General features: G+C 37.9%; 1 protein-coding gene across 1 annotated transcript in view; it reads left to right on the top strand.

Annotated features, from left to right (window-relative positions):
• The window catches only part of epyc (epiphycan), a 53283-nt gene extending 25615 nt beyond the window's left edge, over positions 1-27668 (top strand). The window contains exons 3-7 of the mRNA XM_028817382.2: positions 4285-4435; positions 12760-12918; positions 16887-17089; positions 24571-24666; positions 25838-27668. Coding sequence (XP_028673215.1) covers positions 4285-4435; positions 12760-12918; positions 16887-17089; positions 24571-24666; positions 25838-26008 — 780 coding nt within the window. The 3' untranslated portion in view covers positions 26009-27668. The remainder of the gene's footprint in view (positions 1-4284; positions 4436-12759; positions 12919-16886; positions 17090-24570; positions 24667-25837) is intronic.
• The last annotated feature ends 322 nt before the right edge of the window (positions 27669-27990 follow it).

Raw genomic sequence — 27990 nt, 5'->3', positions numbered from 1 at the left:
TTTCTATGTGTGTATTGATTTTCTTATTTCTGATTTTTTATTCTGTTTTTTCTTTTGACTGTTATGGTTTGCTTTTTTTGCCTTCTCTGAGGTGTTTCCTGAAAATATTTTTAACCCTAGGATTCTGACCTTAGCTTGCACCCAGAAAGTGTTATTTAAAAGTTTGCCATCTTTTCTGCAATGCAGATTTGTTAACACAGATGCCACCAATTAGTGGAGTAATTGTCGTTGAGATCCTAGGGAATGACGCGGTAGTGGGCAGCGTTGACATCACAGGTTCACAACAAGGACTTCCTATTTAGTTTGCAGAGAAAAAAGAAAGTTATTTGGCAAACATAGAGAGATTTTTTGTTAATATGTTTTCATGCTATGATTTTTTGACTTTGATTTAGAGGTTTGTTTTGGTTTGGACAATCATGTTGCTGACTTTCTGGTTGTAAATATCATCTGTCCCTCAGTTCATGGCTTATCTCCTGGTTATTTTCTACAGCAATTGCTGACATTCTCATTCTGGCAGTACATCAATTGTTTGAATATCTGATTGGATTTGATAGCTGTGGGTTGCCTCATTTTCTGTCTTTGCCACTTTTGTCCTTCTTTTGTCTATTTTTCAAGCAGTAGCTGAACCCAGTTTTTCAAAGAGTGGGCCTAAATTAGTCACAAGTGGGTCTAATATTGGTTTTATCACTGTTATATATGCATTCATTTCAAAAATAAAAACATTTTAGAAGTCCAGTCATTCTAATGTAAACAGCGTTTTTATTATTTTTTTTTGCATATCTAGTTTGAATGGTGTTTGTTAACGCTATTATAAATCCACTTTCAAATGGTGAAGATAAAGTGAATGCCTGTATTTACATGATACATAAGACATTCCAGTCCACTGAAACACACAAATGGCCAAATAAATATCCATTATCATTTTGACCAGTATAAAACAGTAAACAGTCCAATTTTGGTTTTGCCATTCCTTGCAATCTGTGTATGCATATCTCATCCAAATACATGACTGAATCTGTCCTCAACTAGATTGTAACAAAAATGACAACATCGCATCTTTCGACATCTCATAATCCAGCCACATATTGTAATCTGTTGTATCAATGAACTGCAAAGCTGCACTTCTTACTGGCTGTAATAGAAGTTGGAAACTTTAATACCAATTGGGTTGGTGGTTCGTAGATATGAAACAAATCCGCAACCTGGCTGATCCTTTAGCAATTGGTGACTGGATGGTTGTAGATTTTCCAGCAAACTCAGTAATAGCATTGATAGCACACACATTGCTAAAGTCAACATTAAACTCTGGCATGTTTTGCACTTCTTCTTGTTTCCTTTTACTAATAAAGCCTAAAACTGCTATTTGTCAAGACGTTGTTCACATTTCCCTTCAACAAGACATATCCCAACAGTGATACTAGTGATGGGCAATTTACAAATAAATCGTTCTTTTTACTGAATCATCAGAATTGGTTCAGTGGAGCTCAACGGGAGTGTTAAATTAACTTTAGTAAGTTACTAGTCGATAACCTCCTGTTAAAGTCACATGTTTTGAGTAGCTGCGATTGGCAACATTTTAAGTCAATCAATATCATACAGTATTCCCTCGCTATATCATGCTTCGCCTTTCGCGGCTTCACTCTCTCGCGGATTTTATATGTAAGCATATTTAAATATATAGTGCAGATTTTTTGCTGGTTCGCGGATTTCTGCGGACAATGGGTCTTTTAATTTCTGGTACATGCTTCCTCAGTTGGTTTGCCCAGTTGATTTCATACAAGGGATGCTATTGGCAGATGGCTGAGAAGCTACCCAACTTACTTTTCTCTCTCTCTCTCTTTTGCTCTGACACTCTCTGCTCCTGACGGAGAGGGTGTGAGCAGGGGAGCTGTTCGCACACCTAGACGATATGGACGCTCGTCTAAAAATGCTGAAAGATTACCTTTACGTTGCTCCCTTCTGTGCAGCTGCTTCGTGAAGCGACATGCTGCATGGTGCTTCGCATACTTAAAAGCTCGAAGGGCACGTATTGATTTTTGATTGTTTGTTTTTCTCTGTCTCTCTCTCTCTTTCTCTGACATTCTCTGCTCCTGACGGAGGGGGTGTGAGCTGCTGCCTTCATTGCAACTGCTTGTGCCGCGGTGCTTCGCATACTTAAAAGCCAAACAGCCCTATTGATTTGTTTGCTTTTCTCTCTCTCTGACATTCTCTGCTCCTGACGCGCACTCCTTTGAAGAGGAAGATATGTTTGCATTCTTTTAATTGTGAGATGGAACTGTCATCTCTGTCTTGTCATGGAGCACAGTTTAAACTTTTGAAAAAGAGACAAATGTTTGTTTGCAGTGTTTGAATAACGTTCCTGTCTCTCTACAACTTCCTGTGTTTCTGTGCAAATCTGTGACCCAAGCATGACAATATAAAAATAACCATATAAACATATAGTTTCTACTTCGCGGATTTTCACCTTTCGCGGGGGGTTCTGGAACGCAACCCCCGCGATCGAGGAGGGATTAATGTATATCTAATCCTTGTTATTGCAGATGTATGCTGTATAATTGCCATCCATATATGCACGGTTCAAATACTTTAAGAGTTAAGTTAACTTTTCTGGTAATTAAGTTAACACTGGTGATTTTGTTGTATACATTTATAATCAATTGATGTTTTAGTAAAGGGAGATGTGTATTAAAGTACATGTACTGTATGCAGTATATTCTAATTTTCATTTGAGGAAAAAAAAAGTTTGAAAAGCTAAGCTATGGGATGACTCAATTAGAAAAGGGTGTGGGCCCAGGAAGAATTTCAAGTAAATCCATAATGTATAAAGATTACTGCACTTGATGGACTTGAATCTGTTGACAAATGTTTTTCAGTTCCTCTACCTACAGGGACATTTTTTGGTGTTTTCTTGAAAAATTTAACATACATTTTGAACTTTTGAAGACAGATCCTCTTTTGGGCCTGTGTAGGCCTAAGCCTGCCAGTAGCATTTGGGGTATGGCTGCCTAGGGTGGGGCCTGGTTTATGGGTTGTTTGGGCCTTATACCACTTTGCTGTTTTGGTGTTCGCTGAATCATAACAACAACCTTGACAATCAAAATGTTATTACTATTTCAATTACAAGTTCAACACAGAACCCCTTCTTTTGAAATCTAGAGCTGAACACCAGCAGCTCAGCGCCTTGTGACTGAACGATGGATTCTGTCAAACAATTTCAATTCCCTTGGTACTATGATTGCCATCTAGGTACATTTTTAGTCATATAACTCTACTCTAGTAAAGAATTTCTCCTTGTGTCTCCTTCTTTCTCTCTTACTAGGCCTGTTTGTGAGACTTCACATATAAACTAAGGCTAATAAGCCATTTCTTCACTTTTCCTCTCTCAAACTGTTCCTCAGGGATCAGTTCTAAATTGAACTTTCCCACAATTTACTATGGTAAAGTTTCTCTAATTTGAAATCAATTTCTCTTTTTCCACAGTACAACTCTGCTTTTAAGTTTAGATTCCTCCCTTGCACCTACCTTTCCAGAATTCCTGCTTTAATATGTATCATTTTAAAATATTTATTTTGCTCATATGCTTGCAGTCTTGATAATATATTGACAACTTGTTTGCCCTATAAATTAACTAGTTATTGGGAATGGCTGCAGTCAATTGCACTACTGTAAAATGTTAAAAATGTCCCCATGGGTGCTTTCCACTAAGGTTTTTTGGGTTTGGCTTAATAGAAAGAGACCCTGGTGCAACACGCGAATATAATATAAAGAATGCCAGGATGCCTAAGAATCCCCTCAGGGAATCTGAAAAGATAATGTGGGCTGTTTTATCTAACTATCATTAACCATCACATGCTATTTAAAAACAAATGATTATAGTAATACTGTCAAATTACACATTCATGTTATTTTGACATCTTTCAAGAAAGATACCACATTACTGTGAAGACTGTTGTATTCATTTTTTAGTTCACATGTGTGCTGCAGAAATTAAGATCTTATTTTTTTAATGCCAAATTAGGAATATCATTTTGTTGTAATAATTTGTTCAATGTCAGAGCATTGTGCTCCATTTCATAAATAAAAAGGTTTCTGAGATAATCCTTAATTTTAAACATCAAGTCCTTTGGAAAATACACAGCAAACAAACCTTTACAATAAAACTTTGCTGAGTGTTTACTGCCCTCATGTGGACATTAGACAGAACACAAACAGATCACCTCCTTACTTATGTCTACAGTATGCATTTTCTGAAAATGACTGCTATTTGTAATGTTTATTTTGCAGATTGAAATTGGAACACTTCCACCCATTGTTGATCGACGCCCACAGCCCAGACCTTCTCGGGTAGATGAAGAAGATGAGGTCCCTTTGAAACCTTTACCTCCAGCACAGAGTTCAGGAGGGTCCGAACTACTTGGTCCAGATACTCAGGGAGGTCAATAATAAATTTACCATTTTTTATCATGCATTAAATTTAAATACTCACTGAAACACTGTAGCACAGAATATATGAATTGCACAGTAGATGAAAAGATTACCTTTTTAAATATTACTGAAGCTACGCTTGCTGAGGGTTTTTGACCAGTTCAAAAGAGTTCTAATTACCAGAAAGGCATTCCTGCAGATAATATAACTCTATTTACAAAAATTATTTTAAAAAATCCACAGTCCAACTATCTTTGTTTTAAAAGTTTTAGTGAAATTTACAGGAAACAGTTCACACAAAAAGTAAAGAAAAAGATTGATAATACTTCACTCTGGGAGCATTCTATTTTCTAAATACAGAAATATACTATAGAATTAAGAACATTCCATTATATTGTTAGCTTATAGGGGTAAACAGAACTTTCCATCATCTATGTGAAACTTATGTTTCATTCAAATTAAGCAAAAACTAGTATTAAATTTACCATTAACATTAACTTAAAAGATTTGGCTTTTGCAATCATATTGAATCAACTTTATTGCCTAATACAGTTGCTAACATGTTAAGCATGAACCAAGAAAAGAGACGTTTATGAATATGGTGCATGTCTACCACTGTAATACTGTGCCTATAGGAGAATCTTGCTCTAGAGTTACTCTGTACAAAACATTTGTCTGCACTGTATAATGTATGATGATGTGGCTCAGGTAAGGTTTCTTGCTTATAACTATTTAAAGCTTATGATATAGGTTACATATTCTTTTTAAGAAAATTAATACGAAGAGATTTACATTATGGCGCAGTGGGTAGCGCTGCTGCCTCGCAGTTGGGAGAGCTGGGGACCTGGGTTTGCTTCCCGGGTCCTCTCTGCGTGGAGTTTGCATGTTCTCCCCGTGTCTGCGTGGGTTTCCTCCGGGCGCTCCGGTTTCCTCCCACAGTCCAAAGACATGCTGGTTAGGTGGATTGGCGATTCTAAATTGGCCCTAGTGTGTGCTTGGTGTGTTTGTGTGTGTCCTGCGGTGGGTTGGCACCCTGCCCGGGATTGGTTCCTGCCTTGTGCCCTGTGTTGGCTGGGATTGGCCCCAGCAGACCCCCGTGACCCTGTGTTCAGATTCAGCGGGTTGGAAAATGGATGGATGGATGGATTTACATTAATTTTATACGGCTAGTATTTCAAAACCAGGCTTGTAACACTGGATTAAAATACTGGGCAGCTTCTTGGTTAGTCGTGAACATTTCACAAAATTAATTTGAAGCTTTACAGGAAAATTTGAAAAACAAATGATTTTTCATCACAAGTAAAACCTGCACTATTAGCACATATATTTTTAAATCATCTACAACATTTTTCTCCATATATTGTTGCAGAGTGTAGAAACAGTAGTCAGCTAGAGAGAACTTCTCTCTTGCTAATGTCTACTGGCCTGGTTATGTGCTTGCTGGCAAGTCTCTGGAAGTATTGAGAATTAGATACGTTGTATAAAGTTTGGGAAAAGTGATTGCAAATAATGTGACTCCAGATAAGCAGTCTTTCTTGGTGTTTTTTTTTTGAGACACTGAATCAATTTCTATATTAGTTTAACTGGATTTAGCAGTTTTAGACTTCTAAAGAATATTTTATTTCTTAATGCAACGTGATTTTGTTTTTCATGGGCAAAGGACTTTTAAAGGATGCTGGCTGAGATTTACAGATATGCAGATTATTCCTAAAAAGAAATAAAAATTAATTATAATTAATTATAAATGTTTTTGTGTGTACTTAAAGTTTCCTAACTGTTTCTGGTCATTTTGATTTATAAAAACATTTTGACGTTGGAGCTTGTTTTTTTGACTATCATGGATGTCTATTGATCTGACAATGACGCTGTTCATCCATTTGTCCATCTCAGTCATTTAACTCCTGTGTTTGTGCTGGTGGTAAACCAGGCCAATTCGGGAAAGGCAGACCCAGGGTTACGATGAGCAAGGTTTGGTTTTGATGGTGATGTCTTGCCATTCTCTTCTCTTCTTGTTGATGTGTCAGTTGTTGTTCAAATTGATGGACTACTTCATTTATTTTCCATCTCCAAAGTGTGCGGTCCTCAACAAGAGTCTAAAGCTGCATATGTGGAATGGAGCAGGCCATGAGAGAACGTTTCAAGTAGTCCTTCCATGTTTTTATGGTCCACCTTGAGGTTGGGATTCTTCAGCAATTGCACCATAAAGAACCATCCGGGGAAGCTGAGACTCATCCTTGCGGATAACGTTGCCCGATCCAACAGGGGACACGGTTGAGCAGCATGGCCTCAATGCTAGTTGATGAACAGCATTCCAGAATTTTAGTGTGTGGAACCCTGTCCTCCCAAGTGATGTCCATGATCTTCTGGAGGCTGTGAACGTGGAATGCTTCTAGTGGGTGGATTTGGTTACAGTAGGGAGTATACGACTCGCATCCATAAAGGAGTGTTGATACAAAGACATTCGCTGTCATTACGCCATGGAAACGTTGAAGCGTAATGAGAAATTTTGGGGGACATCCAAACTTACAGAGTACTTCCGAAAGTATCTCACAATTGACGGTGTTAAATGCTTTCCACAGGTCGATGAAGGCAAGGCTGATGTCTCGCTAGTGTTCCTGAGAATTTTCTAGGAGTTGGCAGATGATAAAAATCATGTCAATTGTGCTGCATATGGGACGAAAGCCACCTTGCGACTCCGGAAGTACTCTGTCTGCAATGTGATGAAGCAGCCGGAGAAGCAAGACACAGTCAAGGATTTTCCCAGCAACATCCAGCAATTCTCAAAAGTGCTGTGCCCAACGATCCAAGATCTATTGGTTGTTTTTAAGGAGTGTCATACTATGTGCAGTCTGGACTAGAGCTACATTAGGTCGAGAAGGACAATAAATTCCTTTGATGGCATTGTAGAACTCATAAGTCTTCTTTTCATCTGCATAGCATTGGATTTCAGTGCCCTTTTAACTCACCAATTGTTCTGCCTGTGTTATGTATATGATCCAGTTTTTTCCATTTTTGCAATAGTGAAATAGATGACAGATTTGCAAGATGATCTTGGAATGCTGCATTCTTAGCCTCCAGAAGGGGAAGAATCTTTTCTATGGCCTCTTCAAACAAGTCTGGATTCTTCCTCTTGGAGAATCTGAGGACTTTCTTAGAGGAAGACTGCAGAGCTGAGAGTCATGATGTCACCATCCATGGTTGCAATCTGGATGTGTTCATGCTGCTGGTGAAGATGATTTGTGAGTGCATTTCTGGTTTCAATGGTTGCATGGGATGTAACATTGAGGTGTGGCTTGGGGGATTTTCTTCTGGTAGATGGTCCAAGTACAGTGCGGAGGATGGACCGGACAAGTCTATGGTCTGTCCAGCATTCTGCTTCTTACATCACATCTGTGATCAAGATATCCTGGAGATCACGCCAAGGAACAATCATATAGTCCAGAAGGTGCCAGTTCTTTGATCGAGGATAAATCCATGTTGTCTTGTGTTTGTTGGGGAGCTGAAATATATTGGTAATGGAGAGTGGGTGCGCCACACAGAAGGAGAAGAGATGTAGCCTATTAGCATACATGTTTCCAGTTCCATGTTTCCTGATCACATTATTCCAAACATCAGAGCTTCTTCCAAATCATGCACTGAAGTCTCCAAGTAAGGCGAGCTTATCTGAAGCAGGAACATTCCGGACTGTTTTGTCAAGGGAAACATAGAAGCTCTCCTTTTCTTCCTCTGTTGAATCCAGCATAGGAGCATATGCACTGATGAATGTCATATGGGAATCTTTCACCAGTGGAACATGCAGGGTCAATAAGTGCGAGCCGATACCAACAGAGGATTTTCAGGAGGAGTTCATTCTTTACAGCAAGGCTGATTCCGTGGATCTGTATCTCTGACTTTGGTTGGCCTTTCCATAAGAATGTATATCCAGCTGTGGTTTCAGTAATGGATCCTCCATCAGCGAGACACGCCTCACCTAGGGCACAGATGTCCACCTTGTAGCGTTGGAGCTCTGAGGCTACGTGGGTTTTTCTCCAAGGTGGTTGGTCGGTAGTGGTGGAATCCATGAGTCTGCGGACATTCCAAGAAGCTAGGATAAGAGATTTTATACTTTGTCAAACTGTGTATAGAGGGGTGACTCACCAGGTGTGGTTTCCTCGCCGAGTACAGATGGGACAAACTTTGTTTTGGACACCTTTTATTGTCACCTCTCCATTAGGAGTAGGCAGTGCCATTCTTGAAAAACGACAAGGCACTTGTCCCGGGTGTGCTCTTTGAACGGCCATCACACCAATGCCTCTATATGTGTGGGTTCCATACTAAGAACATATACCATCACCCAATGGTAGTTCTCTTCATCTGTTGCCCATTGCTGTAGGACTTTTATGCAGGAGAAAGGATGAGTAAGAAAGATGGAAGGAAGAGCCTGTGCAAATGAGTTGATGATATTGATGATGGTGAGGGTGCGCAGTCCTCAATCACACTGCTTCTTTTCTTGTCAGGAATACACATGGCAAGCCGAGTGCAAGATGACAAGGAACAGCAGGAAGTTGCACCACTTTGGATGAACCCTTGGTGGGATGGGGTGTGGGTGGTTAAGTTAGTCTTAGTCAGGACCTCTCCTCTGACCATGCAACCATGTGTGGCACTACCAGGAGCTCATGACTCCTGATTAGCTACATATATGATGACACCTATCTCCTGATTCCTTTTAACAAGCCCATATGCCATGCCTTTCTCATTCTGAGCACAACACAAATGAGCAGTAAGAGGCAGAACTGGTGGCGTGAATGTGCAAACAGACAAAGCACAAGGCAGAAGAGAGGACATTGATTGCCCATTGCTCCTTCCATGCGACTTCGAGTGGCAGCAGCAGCAAAGGAAGATGACTGTGGATAATGACATCAGTTTCAGCTGTACAATAATCCTTAGGATCCAATATTCCTTGCTTTCTATCACCCATAATTTCAAAACCCAAAAACACTAAGTGAGTTTTTTTTGTTTCACGGTTAGAAGATTACATGAGAAACACACTTTAGGGGTAATCCTCTAAACTGTATACAAAACTTGGCTAATCGCTAGTGATTAGTTCTATTGTTTCTTAAGTCCAGGAGCCAGAGTTTGTTTTCATGTCATTCATTTTCCGTATGCAGTTTCCACAGTTTGTTTGGGTACTTTTCCAGGCACTCCATTTTCTTCCCCAAATCACAAAGATGTATTTTATAGGCTACTTGGACCCTCAATTGACTCTGTATAAGTGATAGTGCCTGCGTGTACCCTTCAAGGCACTGGCACCATGTCCAGGAGTGGATACCATTGTGCCCAAAGCAACCAGGAGAGGTTTCTGTAATTGATGAAAAAAGATTTGGAAAACAGGTGTATTGATTATTATTGTGCTTGTGATTTGACTGAAGTACAAGGTGTCAGCTCTTAGCTGTTTGTTAGTTACACATTTCTTAAAGAAGTTAAAACTTTAATACAAGCATGACATGCTTATGCGTGCTGCGACATTTTTCACATGGCTGCCTATTTAGGGTTTAAATCGTGAATTGAATTGAATAATTGTTTAATGGGTTAATTTTCACAGTTCTTTAGAGGCATAAACATCTGGGTTATTCACTTTTGTCTGTCTATGCTTTCTGCCAACTTTCATCCTTATTTAAATTCACGTTCTTATAAAGCAGTCATTTTTTCCAAATCAATTTTGTTAATATTAACAAACTAAGAACCTGCACAGACTAATAATAATAATGATGCATTATATTTATATAGACATTTCCCATGCTCCAAGTGCTATAAAGAGATGTGACATGTTTATTGATGTTCCATTTTTTTCTTTATGTCATTTACGCCATACCACCCCATGTTCCTTTTCAAATCAAAGTGAGAAAAATTGATGAGACTTGGCAGATCAAACTACTTAATTTCTACACTTCAATGTGTAATACAAAGCTCTGCATAAATGAATAAGGAGTTATCTCATGTATTGCTTAATTCCAATAGTGAATATGTACTATTAAAACATCACCTTTTTTAAAAACAAAACATTTTTATTTTTTATCTTCCTCTTTATTACATCAAATCAATTGAATTTACATGAGGTGCTGCCAGAATGTGGTTTCTTATCAACACTAAATCTTAGTTAAAAATCATTTTAAAGGACATGTATTCCATATGTATTCATGTATTCATACCTCAGTGCCCCTGCCTATTCACAAAAGGATTTGAAATGAAACTTGAATTTTCTGTATTGTTTATTCACATATGTGCCCTTATACACCTATTTTGCTCAAGCAGGTGTTTCTTTTCAATTTATGTTCCACATATTCCTTAAAAAATAGAAAATTAGATAAATGATTACACTGTTACACCCTCTTCAACCCTCTGAAATAAAGATTCAATTTGCATTAGAACTGGTATGGAACTACAATCACTACCAAAAACCTGCAGAAAATGCCATAAAATAAGAACTAGACAGTGACAGGGTTTCCTCTGATGCTTTTACTATGATTACAGCATAACAAAATTTAATCTATGATGCATTTCACAGAAAAACCATTGCAGTTTGCAAACGACCAAATTATTGACTCCTCATGCTATGTTGGATGAAGCACAAAACATTACAGATATGACACCATGCCGAGACATACTTGGTCTAGATTTTGAACATTTCTTTCTCAATTCTCAAATGTTTTCTAGTTCAGTGTTAATAGACAGAGGGTTACTATTTCTGCAGTGCTTTTTTTGTCACTGAGGATTATTGCTGTTACGGCTTTAAATATAACAAAGAATAATTGTGCTCTATTTTACCATGTTTATGTCATAAAACTGCTAGCAGTATCATGTCACAACATAAACTATCTATTGTTTAAGAACTTTTTTAGAATACAATTGTTACATTTTCTCCCAAATCAGTTGTACTCTAAGTTGGGAAGGTCAAAAACATTAAAACCCCTTCAAAACTCAAAAAGCACTAAATGATTCTTTAAATATTTAATTTATTATGATTTATTAAACAACAATTAAACACAAAAAGAAGAAGAAATAATTGAGTAATTAATTGAGCTAAAAATACAGTTAAACAATTAAAGGGCGCAAAGTTTTACAGCACATCTAATTGTAATGATTTAATGGAGTTTGTATATCTTCACAAACAAACATAAAGTAATGATTTGCCATATTCTCAGATTAAGATGGAAAGGACATACATAATATATGACCTGAAAGGAGTCACCACCATTCTGTGACACTGTGGTGTCAGAGAAACAAGATGGTTATCACCTTACAAAATACACATGTACTCCATTGTCACTGCACAAAACACTGTAGTGGCAGACAAGGCAGGAACATGAACTCAAAACAAAAGCTCTCCACTATATATATTTTTAGAGGCTCTATTCAGTCCAAGTCAGCAGGTCCCTTAAACTAAGTTGTTTACTTGCTGTTTTCTAAGCAATACACTAGCAAAAGTCGTGTGCATTGAATCTAAAACTAAAAGTTAACAACACAGAAAAAGGTAAAAACAATATGAAAACTCCTACAGCATCAGAAATTAAGACAGCATATAGTTAGCAGGTCATTTAAATGAGCAATTTTATTTTATAAAAGTATAATTTCACAGTCTTTTCACTACATTTTTAAAATTATTGCAGTGCCTCAGCCCTGTTTTTTATTTATCTTTGCATTTTTAGTCTCCCCTACTCCTCTTCTATTGCCCTGCTTTTGTTTTGTGTTGTGTTTGTTGTTTCACCCATTTCATTACTCTTAATTGCATCCATTGGGAGATAAGGACATATGGCTATAAGGTGCTGTGGCAGATAAATACAAAAAGTAGCATCTGTGAACTAGAAGAGGTTTGATTTGTGTAAAACTACCCTAGCTGCGTTAAGTGACTGAGGAGCACAGTGTTTACCTTATATATATAAGCTCTCACAATGTTTAATGTAAATGGTAAAAGCCTGTAATAGACATGAACACTACAATGATGTCCACAGTGGACAATTCCTACTGTACTCCAGGAATGAAGAGTTGTACGATATAATTCATATCGGCCATTAGACTGTAATACATACTTGAGTTGCTCATAGAAGACAGGTCCTGTTTTCACTTCCTTCCTTTAAATATTTCTTCATTTTTTTTCCTGGGATCCATTCCTCACATATTTTATGATGAAAGGTACAGTTGTCTAAAAACCTTAACAAGATTGACAATTCTGAATGGCATAAGTAATAAAAGTAAAGAAAAGCACAACTAACACATATTAGAGCATTGTCTCCTATTTTGTTTAATGAAAAATAACAAAAGACTGACAAACTGAATAAACATTTCTTTCCTTTTCAGGACTTCCTACATGTCTACTGTGCACGTGTCTAGGAGGATCAGTCTACTGTGATGATGTCAAACTGGAAACAGTGCCTCCGCTACCCAAAGATACAACCCACTTCTATGCTCGCTTCAACAAAATTAAGAAGATTAACAAATCTGACTTTGCAGAAATGAGTATGTACTGTACTGCTACTGGGGAGCAATACATCTAAATGTATTTAATTTAGCCTTTCAGTTTACAAGCTTTTCTTACTCTTGGGTTTCTAGTAAATTCTTCCCTTGCAGCACAAAGACAAAAACTCATTGACTTACTGGATTGATTTAAATGTTTTGAACTGAAAGGTTTTATTTTTGATGATACCATGCATGTCAATGGTGCATAGTGGTCACTGTTACTGCCTCAGGACTCCTGCGGTGGCCCAGTCACTGTTTATGTGCTGTTTATGCTTTTTCCCAATCTTTATGTGGGTTTTCTCTAAATCCTTAAGTTCTTCCTATATTCTTCTTTCTGTGTTTCAAAGATGTACTGGTTAAATAGTTTGTTGATTTCAGATTGGTTCTAGAATGGTCTGATGTTTTATTCATGCCCTATGACCAAAGCTGCCAGGTTTGGTTCAAGCTCCCAATGACCCTGAATTAGAATACGCTGTATTATCGTGGTTTTAATCGGAATAACTAGATATCTTATTGATTGACCTACTCTCAAGTACCTTAAACTTAATACACATAGGACCCACACACTTAAGAACTGATTATGAGTGATGTCTGCACAGCTTATCACTCCTCAGTACTCCGGGAAGGCATCTCACTATAGAACAAACAGGTATCCTCAAGACAATGAAGGCTAGTGCACCTTGTACTGTCACTTCCTAATGGCCTGTTACTTCTTCTCATACTGCTTAATACTGAGAGCATCTTCCCACACCAGCTTACCAGTGAGAAAAAAGTGAGAGTCTACTCACATTAGAGTATCTTGTATTTGCTTTCTTACCTCAGTCACGCAATATATGCAGACAAAGCATGGAAGTTGTAAAACAATAAATTAACTTCTGAAGGATAAAAAGTGCATTTCTGTGAGTGAGACAGAATGTATGACAGAGGTAACTTTTTGTAATTCAGAAGTAAAGATGATGCATTGATGGTATGCCTTTGGTCCAGCTAGATGGAGTCTCTCTGATGGAACAGAGTCTCTCCCCACTCATTCTCTCTCTCACACACACTCAGCTAGTCCATCCTTTATGCTAATATCCTCATGTGGGAACTTGAGCTGTGTGATATTTCTCACAGGTAATCCACGAACCACTCTGATGATGGACAGCTCCATCTAAAAGGTTTTATCATGAAGATATGTGCCGACAGTGAATAGTATCCAGTTTCCCTTTGAGATGGATACATCCCATGTAGCATTTTACTCACAAACAAACCCGTATCATTCTAAACTAAGATTATAATGTGTGTTAAACCAAAATACAAAGCAGAGTTCCATAGCTATTGTCCTGTGTATGAAACATTTATGAGAAAAAGTGTATCTCAAAAAGTTCATATACAGTTTATCATGGCAACTAACATAAGCAAGTTTCAAAAATTACACCCCACTGTTGAAGGTAGGAAAGTTAGGTTCTGAATTTAATAAAATATAATGGAACCTTGTTATGCCGATTCCACAATTAGAGAGTTTGAGCATGTTGATGCTTGTAGATTAATGATAACTAGCCAACCCGCGGCGTAATCACATAATTATGTATTGATGGGATAACACTTCCAGAAAGACACAGTTGTCCAAATGGGGTTGGTTTTGAGGATACGACTGTAGGTGAGTGAAAAGATGGAACTCTGAAGAGGGCAACATACAATACAGCGTTTTACATGCTGCATACAGCGATTCACATCGAAGTATAGACACTGCTAAGACCATGGGATACCCCTCGCAAACTGTTTTACACGCTGCATACAGCGATTCACATCTGCGACAAACAAATTGTTTTACACGCTGAATACAGCGATTCACATCCGCGACAAATATGATTCTTCTTAGATGATCCTGTCGCGTCCACCCTCACTCTCGAAGCATACACACTGCCTGGTCATGTGCCCGCTCGCAAGAGCAACTAACAGAGACCCGCCCACCAACTGTAAGACCATGGGATACCCCTTGCAAACGGTTTTACACGCCACATACAGCGATTCACATCCGCGATAAACAAACTGTTTTACACGCTGCATACAGTGATTCACATCCACGACAAACAAGCTTCTTCTTATGGGGTGGGTTTGAGGATACGACTGTAAGGCAACTCTGGAGAGAGCAACATACAATTGTCCGTGACTGAAAACTGGAGGACCTCCGCCACGCCCCCACCTCCCAGAGCGAGGGATGGGGCTGGACGGCAGTCACGCACGGAGGGCAGAACGGGGTGTGAGGGGAAGGATGCCCAGTTAGGATGATGTATTGATGGGTGAACAGTCATCTCTTAGTCATCGTTCAGTTCACACTGCCTGCTCATGTGCCTGCCCCCAACTCCTCACCTGAATTGCTTTTGCCTGTGTACAGTTCACATGCACTTGTGAGTCACATTAACTATTCATTTTCCAAACACCGCCCCAGTCAGTTTCGCATCTGCTACAGTCTACATGCACCTCTGAGCCACGTTGACTTTTCATTGTTCTGTTTGTCCGGGCCAGGTGAGGTTTCCCGTGTTGAGTCTAATTAAGCCAAAGGCTGCACACCTGGTGGTGCTCTTCCGTCAATTCCTTCAAGTTTCAGCTTTGCAACCATACTCCCCCCGGAACCCAAAGACTTTGGTTGCCCGGCGGATCATGGGAATAATGCCGCTGGATCGCCAGTCGGCATCCTTTATGGTCGGAACTACGATGGTATGTGATCGTCTTCGAACCTCCGACTTTCGTTCTTGATTAATGAAAACATTCTTGGCAAATGCTTTCGCTCTTGCGTGAATTGTTGGTGGGCGGGGCTCTGACGTGCGTGTGCCATGGTCGGCTGCTTAGTGAATTGTTGGTGGGCGGGGCTCTGTGAGTTGGCGTGCGTAGCTCCGTCGTGCGTATCACACGGTCTGTCTTGCGTGCTGCTTCTTGCATGCCCTGGTTGACAAACAAACATTTTTACACGCTGCATACAGCGATTCACATCCGCGACAACCATGCCGACTGCCCAGCGGGTCATGGGAATAACGCTGCTGGATCGCCAGTCAGCATTGTTTATGGTTGGAATTACAACGGTATGTGATCGTCTTCAAACCTCCGACTTTTGTTCTTGATTAATGAAAACATTCTTGGCAAATGCTTTCGCCCTCGCGCGAATTGTTGGTGGACGGGGCTCTGTCGTGCGTGTGCCATGGAGATGAAAGCAACTTTCGTGGTGTTTGTTGCCTGGAGGGCGAGGGTGGACGCGGTCCAGGGAATAAGGAGTATTGTGTAGACAAACATTTTCCATGTTCCTGCAGGACCTTCTAAGAAGAAGCATGTTTGTCACGAATGTGAATCGCTGTATGTAGCGTGTAAAACAGTTTGCGTTGGTGGATGCGGCCGTGCGTCGTAACCGAAAAGTCAACGTGGCTCAGAGGTGCATGTGGACTGTAGCAGAGACGAACGCGAATGACGCCGTGTTTTGTGAGTTGCTGCGTCCGAGTTGGTGGGCATGGCTCTGCGAGTTGTCGTCGTATCCAATGGTCTTAGAGTTGGTGGGCGTGGCTCCGTCCTGCGTGCTCCATGGGTGTCTTGCTTGCTGGCGGCTTAGTGAATTATATATATAGATGTGGAGTAGAGCAGCACTGCAGATGTGTGCTCTTCAACTGCTACATACTTCAATCACAATGCACATGTGTGTTCATGCAGGAAAATGATATAATACTGTGACTATGACAAAACAGTAAAAAGAGAATTTAGATTTACATAGATATTTAAAGTTAGGTTTCGAGTAACTAGGCTTTTAAAATGACCTCATTTTTATTATTAGTTTTTGTTGTTTCTATGTATGATTGAAGCCATGCTATGTTCACAAGCACTGTTTTTATGATCTTTCAACTGACTGGCATACAAAGTTAATATTTTCTCTGACTATGATAAATGCACTTGCATATCAGATACATAGAACTACTGAGAGTAATATGAATTTCATTTTTCAGATAAGTTAATGAGAATTGATTTAACAAGCAATCAAATCACGGAAATTGACGAGGATGCTTTCCGTAGTTTGCCTGCATTGGAAGAACTAGTGGTACGGGAGAATAAGATTCGCCAGCTTCCAGAGCTGCCCCATGGCATGACCTTGATAGATGCCAGTCACAACAATCTTGGAAGCAAAGGGATAAAGCCAGAAGCCTTTAAAGTAAGTTTTGATAAGAAAGTTTCATTTGTGAATTGACCGACCATCTTGTACCTCAATCAAAAGTCTCACCTGGAGGGAAACACCAGCTCATTCGTTTTTATATATCATTAATATTTTTCTGTAAATTGCATCTGTACACTTTCTTTATGATAGTGCTCACATGTTCAGAAGTTAAAAGTTGTATCCATACATCCATCTATTTTTTTTTCAATATACACTGAATGCCAGTAGGTTCTAAAGGGAGGGTCAGCTGAATTCAATTGAAATCACACTAGTTCTGGATTCTCAGCCCATGTACTGTATGTTTATTATTATTTAGGCAGAATTTCTGCTCTATGTTAGTTTAGTATCTACTCTCTCAGTTCATTTTTATATATTTAAGACAGAGTGGAACTTGGTATTTTGTTTTTCCTCACTGGTGTCAAATTCAAATTTCTATGCTATCTTGTAGCCCCTCCAAGTTGTGCCCTAGATACTTGTGCATCTGGCTAATTGCTGATAAGACTCCAAGCCATTCAGAGCTTTTACAACACTCCTTGTGCTCCCAGAAGTTCCAGGACACCTAGCTTGGGCAAACTATGACGTTATTTGACTGAACACAACAATAAAATCTGTGAACCTTCTTTTCTAAATACATAGTCTCAAGCCAGAGTCCATGCTGGCAATAATGATCTGGATATCAGTCCAATGTAATATTCCGAAAACACTTTCACAGTGGTCTTATTAAGTGTTGGAGTCCAGAAAAACAAATCAAAACAAAACAAAAAACCTGCTAACAATTGCAACACTATGCCTCCTAAATCCTAGATAAGTGAATGGGAAATACTGAAGCCTGGATAGAGCATGTTCCAAAATCAAAATTAAATGTAAAATTGCTAAATCAATATACTTAGTTGAGTGAAAATAAGTGTTCATAGAGTACAGTAAGATCAGTATGTGCAATATATACAAAAAGGTCAATTTTAAAATAATTAAATCCAGGAATAAATCTAGTATGATACAAATGATGGGTTTTCAGAGTAGGAGCCATAAAGGCAAATGAAAATCACTGAATTATATGAGATAACTTTTGATGGAGTAATGGCTGGTGGTAGATGTCAAACTGATTATAAACTGTAAGCAGCGACTACAGATATTTGTTGGTGTTAGCGCCATAGACTAACATACAAACTAAACTGAATTGAATTTATTTATTTTTATATAGTTGTCTTCTCAGAAGTCAGGATATTATTGATACCTGCATCATCATTATTTAACACAGGGTCAATTACCCTAATATACTGTAGATGTCTTTGGGATGTATATGGTTTATACGCATAATTAACATGTTTAGGTGGTATAAATACAGCAACAGAAGTTTATAATATCATAAAGAACATTGTGTTAGGCATAGATTTAAATGCTGAATCCAAACAAAGAATCTCTTGTAAAGATCATCAGACAAATCATCTCAAAGCTTGGAGACTCACTACGTAAGAGAAAACAAAAGTTCAGGCCCACTGGCATTTACAGACGATAGAATCTTTTTACAGTTTGAACTCAATAGCAGAACTGCTGATGTTTAAATCAAAGCACTTATCATTAATTTACTGTGTTAATTTGTAAAAGCAGTCAATAACAGAACCGGAGGAAAGCCACTGGGTTCATGTGATTGGTACATACTTTATGTTTGATGTCTTTAATATACATTTGTAATTATGGTCAAGTACATTGGGCTGTTAAGATGAAGTGTGTTTAATAATGGAATAAATTGAATTGAGTTAAAGTGAATCAAACTGAACTAAATTATTAGGAAAATGTAGAGTGCTGAAAGCTGACAGACCCAATATCCAATGTCAGAATTGAATAATGAAGTACCTTTTCTGCATTTTGATGAAGTATAAACTGTGTGTTTAGTCTGTTTAGTTTGTTTCCCATGTTATCATGGACTTTTTTCATATGCTTCAGTTTCCTTCCACATTCCAAAGATGAACTAAATCCAAGGGTGGTCTGAAAAGCTTAGACCCCTCTTTAAGGCTTTGGCTGCCAGTTTAATTCTCACTTCTCACTCACTGTATGACCCTGATCAGGCCTGATTTTATCCTGGCTTTATACAGTATTAGCTATAAAAAAGAAAGAATTATTATTTATGCCTGTAAATGTAAAGGACCTTGCGAAGGCTATTTGTTTGTTTTTCCTGAATGCTGTGTGCAGTTTTTGTCTCTGTATTACAAAAAAGACATAGAAGTATTAGAGTAGCTCCAGAGAAGAGTAACTGGTCTGATTCCATTATTGTGAAGTCTTACTTAAGAGGAAAGAGGTGTTCAAAATTATGAAGCGTGGCTGTACTGTCAATCTCAGTTTAACTGGATTAAATTTTATTAAACATAGCCGAATAAAGATTCTAATCTATGTTGGTCTGAATGACATGCTTTTGTCAAAAATATTTGCATGTTCTATGTGCAGACTAATTTGTGTGGGTATTTTAAATTAACAAGATATAAAGATTAAGTTTAAATTTAATAGAGATTCTGCCTAACTATAGTTTAAGCCCATTCAATTAAGGTTATAAAGATCACTTCTCTTTCCAGAATGTTGATGCATTAAAATCTTTTATTGTTAGGACTCAAAATAAGAGTCATTTTCACACATCTTCTTTTTCACCTCATGTAGTAACAAAAATAGAAGAAATGTAATTTAGTTTTATTTCTAAACACAGCTGAGCATCATTAACAGAAAAATTATTTTAGATATTTGTAAAAAAAAAAAAAAAACTAATTATAAAACAGAAGTCAGGACCCACACCACTTCAACATTTCTATCATGCCACCTACTATTCTCCACCCATCCATCCATTAGCCAACCCGCTATATCCTAACACAGGGTCACGGGGGTCTGCTGGAGCCAATCCCAGCCAACACAGGGCGCAAGGCAGGAAACAAACTCCGGGCAGGGCGCCAGCCCACCGCAGCTACTATTCTCCTTTTGACTATAATGAAAAGGTTCATCTTCTACAATCTTTCCTCATACCAGTTCTGAAATAAGTCTACCAACTCTTATTTGAATCTTTTCTACCACTGTCATGTTCAAATTACATAAAATTCAAAACTACACAAAATGTTCCAGATGTGGCCTTGTAAGTGCATTTACCTCTTTTAATCTATGTCTCACATAGCATGCTGTGTGGCACAGCCTGTCAGGGGTCTAGGACAGTGGAAGGTTTTATGAACTGATTGGCTCAGGCTCTGGGGGTGTAGATGCATGCTGGTGAGGCCACAGAGTGTTTAATGTGAGAATTGACTGATTGCTCATTAATATGTGAGCATGATCAGCATATCCATCTGGCATTCACGCCCTGTGGGTCATTAAGAAAAGAACATACACACATAAGGATAAAAAGGGGTCTGAGTAGGAAGGAAAGTAGAACAATAAGTAAGAAGAAAAAAAGTGAGGTGAATGAGAACGAGAGAGACAGAGATGGAGATGAAGATAGAGAGCACATAATAGGGCAATCAAACCAGTGTGTGAGTGAGAGGCAAAGTGGTCAACGATGCCTCACAAAGAACTGAGAGAAACAGCGATCCAGGGGCAAATCAGCCCTGCTGAGCAGTATAGAGCAGGGGCGACTGTGTGCTCCATGGTCTTGGGGATGCCGAAGGAGACAACATGACAAGGAAATCTGGTTCCAAGCATTCCAGCAGTTACAGGGATAGGTGACAAGAGCAATATACCTACTGAAAAGACCCTGAGGGTAAGCGGGGGAGACAGGGGAGAGAGAGAAATGGTGGAGAAGAGAGGATCAATTCTGAATAATTTTAACTATTTATTGTTTTTTGTCTTATTCACAAATGCAGTATTTTACAGATTGCTTATTGGAAAATTTTGCTCCTGTACTGCACTTTGGATACGGCTTGACTTTTAAATGTTTTCAAATAATGCACTTTTGTTTGTGTCACTCTAGTCATCTTGGTTATGACAATCAATGTCCCAGATAAAAGCACATGGCTGCAGGAACCTGGGGCATCACATGCTATGCAACCCAACATCTCGTTCCAGTCCTTTTTCTCCATAAATTATCTGCTTATTAATGATAAATTTGGTTGAAATTCCAATCTGTTTTAACTTATATGTAAAATTTTACACTTACTTGCATTAAATGTCATTTACTACCAAAACCATGTAAAGTTGGGGTGCTAAGGGGGCTAAAGCATATTTCCATCATGTAGTGACCATTTTGAACCAAGTGGCACAAAAAGGTACAGCAGATTTCTTTGCAGATCCATCACATGCTAAAAAAAAACATATATGAAAACCCACCAACATATGATTTTACCATCGAGGTTTATTGTATAAACCTGGCTGGCGTTCATAACAGCTGTAGACTTCAAAGTACGTCATTGATGTGAAAAAGTAGACTAGCTAACTGTAGCTGTTTATGCGGGTGGCACTGAATTGCTTCCAATTTAAATTGAGATTTTGTACAATAGTGAGGTCTTGGTTAAACAAGATTTAATGTTTATTACTTACCTCATTCCTTGCCACCCGATGTAACCCTCCATGCACACATACTTAAACATGTTCCCATGGCTGTGTTTAGCACATATCTAGCCAGATGTGAATCTTGCTGTATAAGTGCCCTACAGACAGTGACCTCAATGTGAAGCAGATGTGGTTCTTGAAGATATTAGGCAGCAGCATTGATCATTTAACCACCATACCACACCTGCAGTTAAGCATCCTTTATAAGCTTTATAGCTATTACTTTATTGAACTTTACTGGCTGTATTACTGCGGTGGGTTGGCACCCTGCCCAGGATTGGTTCCCTGCCTTGTGCCCTGTGTTGGCTGGGATTGGCTCCAGCAGACCCCCGTGACCCTGTGTTCGGATTCAGCGGGTTGGAAAATGGATGGATGGATGGATGGATGGCTGTATTAAGTTTAAGCATATTTTGAGCCCTTTCATCTGATTATATTCATTTTTGAGATTACAAAATATTTAAAATAATTTTTAGTATTCACAGAATAGCCTATAAATAAATTAATCATTCGTCTTATTCTGTAGATGTCCATCCATCCATCCATCCATTTTCCAACCCACTGAATCCAAACACAAGATCACGGGGGTCTGCTGGAGCCAATCCCAGCCAACACAGGGCACAAGGCAGGAACCAATCCCGGGCAGGGTGCCAACCCACCGCAGATTCTGTAGATGTTCCTCTGTAAATTCCATATTGAGTTTGATTGTGGGTGACATTTTGAAATTGGTGTTTGTATTTTAGAGAAAATGAAGATCATGTGTCAATTTTTGAACCAGTTCAGGAACAAATATGGCTGAAGTAACATCACTGAGGACAAGAAGCCAGACCACTGAAAGAGACACACAAATTAAAAAACACCTTCAGTCACTCATATGGTGACAATTTAAAGTTGTCCATGAATTAAACATGAACATATTTAGGATGTGGCGGGAAAGGCCATGTACACATGGGAGAGAAACAAAACCTTTGTCAGATGGTGTTTGAGCCAGAATTAGAGCTTGGCACTCCGGAGCTGTGAGACAGCAGCAACATCTTACCAGTGCACTGCTGAAAAAATGTGGATTTTTCAAGAGAAAATGCACATTTTATTCAAAGTTAGACTACTCTCAGTTGGCCCAGCATGAGTTAATGAGGGTGTGTGCTTGCATGTACCCTGCAATAGATTGGCAACTTGTCCAGGGTTGCTCCCCTCCATGTACCCACTGCTGCTGGGATTTGCACTGGCTTCCTGTGATCCTGAACTGAATAAAATCACACACAAAACCAATATTATACACAAAAACAATACAGTATCCATGAAGAATCAACATAATTCATACATTAAAAAGGAACAAACAAAGATTATATTAGATTAAATTAGATTAGACAAACGTTATTAATCCCATAGGGAAATTCAGATGCCTAAAGCACCAGAAACATAAAAAATAAAGATACAGACTCACAGGACAAATAATACAGCCAATCAATCAATCAACCAATCAATCAATAGGTAAACAAATAAATAAAAATAAACTTAACATTGAATTGCCTGATAGCATTGGGCAGAGGCGCTTCTTAGCACACTGTAGTGGAATGAGGCTTTAGCTAAAAGAGCTCCAAGAGAGAGATTTCTGTAGGGTATGGAGGGGATTATGAAACTAATATAGAACATACATAAAACCAATGCTACATGTATGCTAATATATAGAATATATAATCAAATCAGTATAGTTTAAGTAATTAGCAATAACATTTGAACTGAAATTAATATAGTTTATTCACAAACCATTAATATTCTCACATGGACCAATAATATACAATTGAAAACCAATAATGTGCAAAGAAATGGTATATATGTTTGTAAATATATATAGTTCTCACACAAAACAATATTATACACATATAAGCCAATAAGGTTCAAATCTATGAAACCAGAAGTATTAAATGCTAATCAATATTGTATGCATGAAAGCCAATATAAAGTGTCCTATGTCAGTAGCATAAACATACAAATTGACATATTGCTGCCAAAAATGTATGAATTATAGCCAGTTTGTCCCCTTAAGGAGGGATAGGAGCTGACATTAGTGTCTTCTGTCTCTTTCACTAATCTCAAAATGATCACAGTCCCCATATAATGTGATCTTCGTCAGGGAGTGGAGGTATGAGAAGCCCTAGTTTGACTTTGTTTTACTGATTTCTTTAATGTGTTGCACAATGCACATTGAATCATTGCCTTATGTAGTTCCAGTGGAAAGTGTCTAGAAGACATATCTATATTTATAAAGTGATAAAACATCCAGTGTCCTAGCCTAGGCACAATTTGCCTAGTGTCCACAAGAGGGCGTCAATGTCCAATGAACAATAGCAACAAGATGCACAAAGGAAAAGGGACACAAAGGCTAGCATACTGATGATGATGTGATCTAAACAGACAAATTTACCATTGTAACATTATGCCCATTTCACAAAATAGGCGTTTATTATATTTTGATTATATTTTTAAATGCATTGTGCAATTTTAAAGATATTTTATGTGATGCAAAAATGATAAGAATAAATGCCTTAAATAATACTAACAAAAAAAAGTACAGAATGAAGTGGTTCTTTTATTAAAATTCCAATTATGATATGCAACATTTATAGGTATGTCAATATTGTTATTTGAAAAAGAGTTGTGAAAACTGTGTAATTTTTATGTCATGCCATAAATGTACTGCCTCCGTGGTAATTAACGTATATATTTTTTATTTACTAGAATATACAGTTAGATGTATTGTAGAATACAAGAGGAGACAAATTCTCTCTAATCTTTATTATGCTTACTCTCTGCACTGTGCCTATAGAGGTACTGCATTCCCATTAATTCTGTATTTTTACCTCTTTGCAATAGTTAAAATGTTTTGACATGTTTAAATGAATTTAAGTGAATTATATTGTAGTAGATTGTTTTATAATATTTTTGGCCTTTCTTTTTCCGTTTAGGAAATGAGCAATTTATTATATCTGTACCTCACTGACAACAACCTGGACCACATCCCTCTTCCTCTACCTCACACCTTACGCTCACTTCATCTCCAGGTGAGTTACCTGCCATACAAATTCATGGAAAGTGCCAGTTACAGTCTGTTGTGCATATTCAAAATGAAAGTTTACAAAGTGCCACCTACTTGAATGTGTAGTAATAATATGCATAACATTTTTATTCCAACATTAGCACTGTTGTTGAATCCTATAGCAAATGCCATGTAAATGATGCAATAGACGAACTAACATTCCAACTTAATAAAGGAAAATGTAAATAGAAAAAACATAGGAAATTAAAATGAATAAGGGACTATTAATCTCAACTGAGTCCATTAAACATTATGGTGATCTGTACGCATTAATGCTGCAAAATAAGATCAAGAATAAATTGTTTAATATCATCAGCAACTTCCCCTGTATTTGACAGTCAGTGGACTCCAATGGGATTAGTACTTCCTCAATCAGCCTTTTTTATTTTCTATCATTTTGAATTTATAATTTCCATTATTAAGTTATAGTGTGAGTTATATACAATATATGCCTTTTGTTGCAAAGAACAGTTCAATGCATTTTACCAGTACATGTGATGAATGCCTTGGATTGGGTGTAACAAGAAAGACACCCTTGAGTGAGTGACGTTGAAGGTTGTGTGGACTACAGTTACTCTCAGTTGAATTTATTTCAGTTAGATGATGGTTCTATATTTAGACTTGTAAGGTGGAATGGTGGCTCTGAGGTTAAGGGTCTGCGCTGCTATCTGAAAGGTTGCTGGTTCAAATTCTGTTACTGCCAGAAGGGATCCTACACCATTGGGGTGTTGAGCAAGGCCCATAACATGAAAATTGCTCCAGAGGGACTGCACAATGGCTGATCCTGCGCTCTGACCTCCAAAGGTCATGCCAAAAGACAATTTCCCATTGGGGAATAATAAAGTACAGTATATAATCAAATTTCCATTAGATGATACATCCACATTTAAACTTAAGTGCTAGACCAATAGTCCATGATTTGTTGGACCAACTGGCATGTCTTCATTCTTGAATTAAATTCTTCTGCCAGTTTACACAAAATTAGTAAATGAGCCCTTGTGAAATGCGTGCATTCTTCTGACGTTCTTTAAGTCATACTTAATGTTAAGAAAGATTTTGAATTTATGTTTGGCTCAGTGAATTCTGCTTTTCATTTCTCCTTTCATATAATCGGATTCTTCTCTTTTCCCTTGCAGAACAACAATATCCAGATGATTCATGAAGACACTTTCTGCAATTTAAAAGACATTAACTACATCCGTAAAGCTCTGGAGGACATCCGACTGGACGGCAACCCAATAAACATTAGCAAAACTCCACAAGCCTATGTCTGCCTTCCCAGAGTGCCAGTTGGCAGACTTTATTAATTATTTGTTAATTTTTATCAAAAGCTTTAATTGAAATAAATAAATTACATACAGGCCCAAAGTCAAAACACAGAAACTGATCAGAACCTTAACTTTGTGGTCATATATTCTACTTAATTAAAAACACACAGTATGCTTTTATTACTGTGATTATAAAGATTTTTGGTTCTACTTTTTACTATTTTGACATAAAAATGTGTAATTAATAATTGGTTGATAATATCAAAACATTGTAATAACTGCTTCAATAATAAAAAATAAATTGTATAGTGTAAAAATGTTGAATATGTTGGCATAATCATACACTTCTCAAAAATTTTAATATTTTATAACAATCATATATAGTAGATACATTCAGTAGCCTATGTATGTGTATGACTGCAGAGGGCTGAATGGCAGGCTGCTGAAGGTGTCGTTTGTAAGCACTTTTTGGCTGTATCCATGGTTGAATAACCCTAACCCTAAATGAAATACTGTCCTTGTATAGAAATTTGTTTGGTATTTATTCTTATGCTCGGAAAGTCACAAAATATATACTACCTGACATATTCAAATCATTCAAGATTTCTGACATATTGCTATTATAAACATCACTTACACGTTTTGTTTAAATGGCCATTTTTATTGATAACTCCCATGATCAAGAAGAAAGAAGAACATTATCAACAGTAAGTTTTTCTTCTGGAGCATGTGAGTTAATGGTAAATTTGCGTACTAGAACAAAAATGTGTGAGTGTCACATTTGAAGACTTTTAAAAGGTTTGAATACAAGGCAATGTATTTTGGGTTTGTGCACCATCTGCATTAAGTGTGACAAAAATTACTTAGCAGGGGTGGCACTCTGTAGTTCGGAAGAGCAACAAATGTGTTCGGTTTCACTGAAACTTTATTTTTTATTGAACTTTAAGCTCATTATACCTGTATTTGCCTGTTGAGATGGAATTCCCTCTCATTTTCTTATTTCAAATTCAAGCTTGAGAGATCACACATCAAAACAGTAAAACAGATTTCTTTTAAGTAATTCCGTATACATCTATTATCTGTCTGTTTCTCAATCACATCCTCTTTGCAAGGCAGAAGGGATTTAGAGCCTATTCCAACAGAATGAGGTTTTTAAGGCATAAACCAAAGCCCCATAGATTTTTAATCGTACGCAGGACATTCTTACATACATAATAACGCTCTCTCAAGATGGTAGTTTGAAATTACACAACTTTTGGATTTGGTGGACACCTATGGGAAAAAAGTGTAAGGTCTACTCAGACAATTACTAGACCAGGAGTTAATTACAAATCACTGGAGGTGATAGGCAACAATGCTAGCTACACTCTTAAAAATAATGATTCTTTAATGGCACTTTACTGGTTCCTTGTAGAATTATTGTTTGACAAAGAACTAGTTCTTCCTGGGAAGGATTCTTTGCATATGAAATTGGTTCTTTGTGCTTTGAGAAACTTCCCAATATGTTGAAAAACACTGAAATCTTCAATGTATGTTAGGCTACAGTAGCAGGGCACTAATAAATTATGAATACCTTGGCTTAGCCTGTGTTATTGCATGCAGCAAGAGTCCTTTAAACATCAAAACCTATTGGTATTTCACATATCTGTTACTATCTATTCATGGTTAATTGCTATATGAAGTCTGTTACGGATCTAAATAAATAAAGTTTCTTTCTGGAACTTTTGTTTGGATGAGTCTTTTGGGAACCCAAAATGGTTCCTCTATGGCAATCCACTCTGGCACCTTTATTTTTAAGAGTGTCATGAACTACTTTGTTGCTCACCAGTACTGGATGATTTCCTTAGCTGCATTTTGCAGTACTTTTCTAAGAGAGACAAACCATAGACTCCTTTGGTGCACAATGTTTGGGCTTATTTCTGCAAGACAATACAAAATGTAATCAAATGCTTCTCTATTTACTGTTTATAAACAAAACTAATGCTGACCAGGATAGCCTCTGGGTCCAATGAATGGGTTTG

This window comes from Erpetoichthys calabaricus, chromosome 1 (genome assembly GCF_900747795.2).
Source record: "Erpetoichthys calabaricus chromosome 1, fErpCal1.3, whole genome shotgun sequence".
Lineage (NCBI taxonomy): Eukaryota > Metazoa > Chordata > Cladistia > Polypteriformes > Polypteridae > Erpetoichthys > Erpetoichthys calabaricus.
Note: the sequence above shows the minus strand (reverse complement) of the source record. Positions and strands in the feature narration are given on the sequence as shown.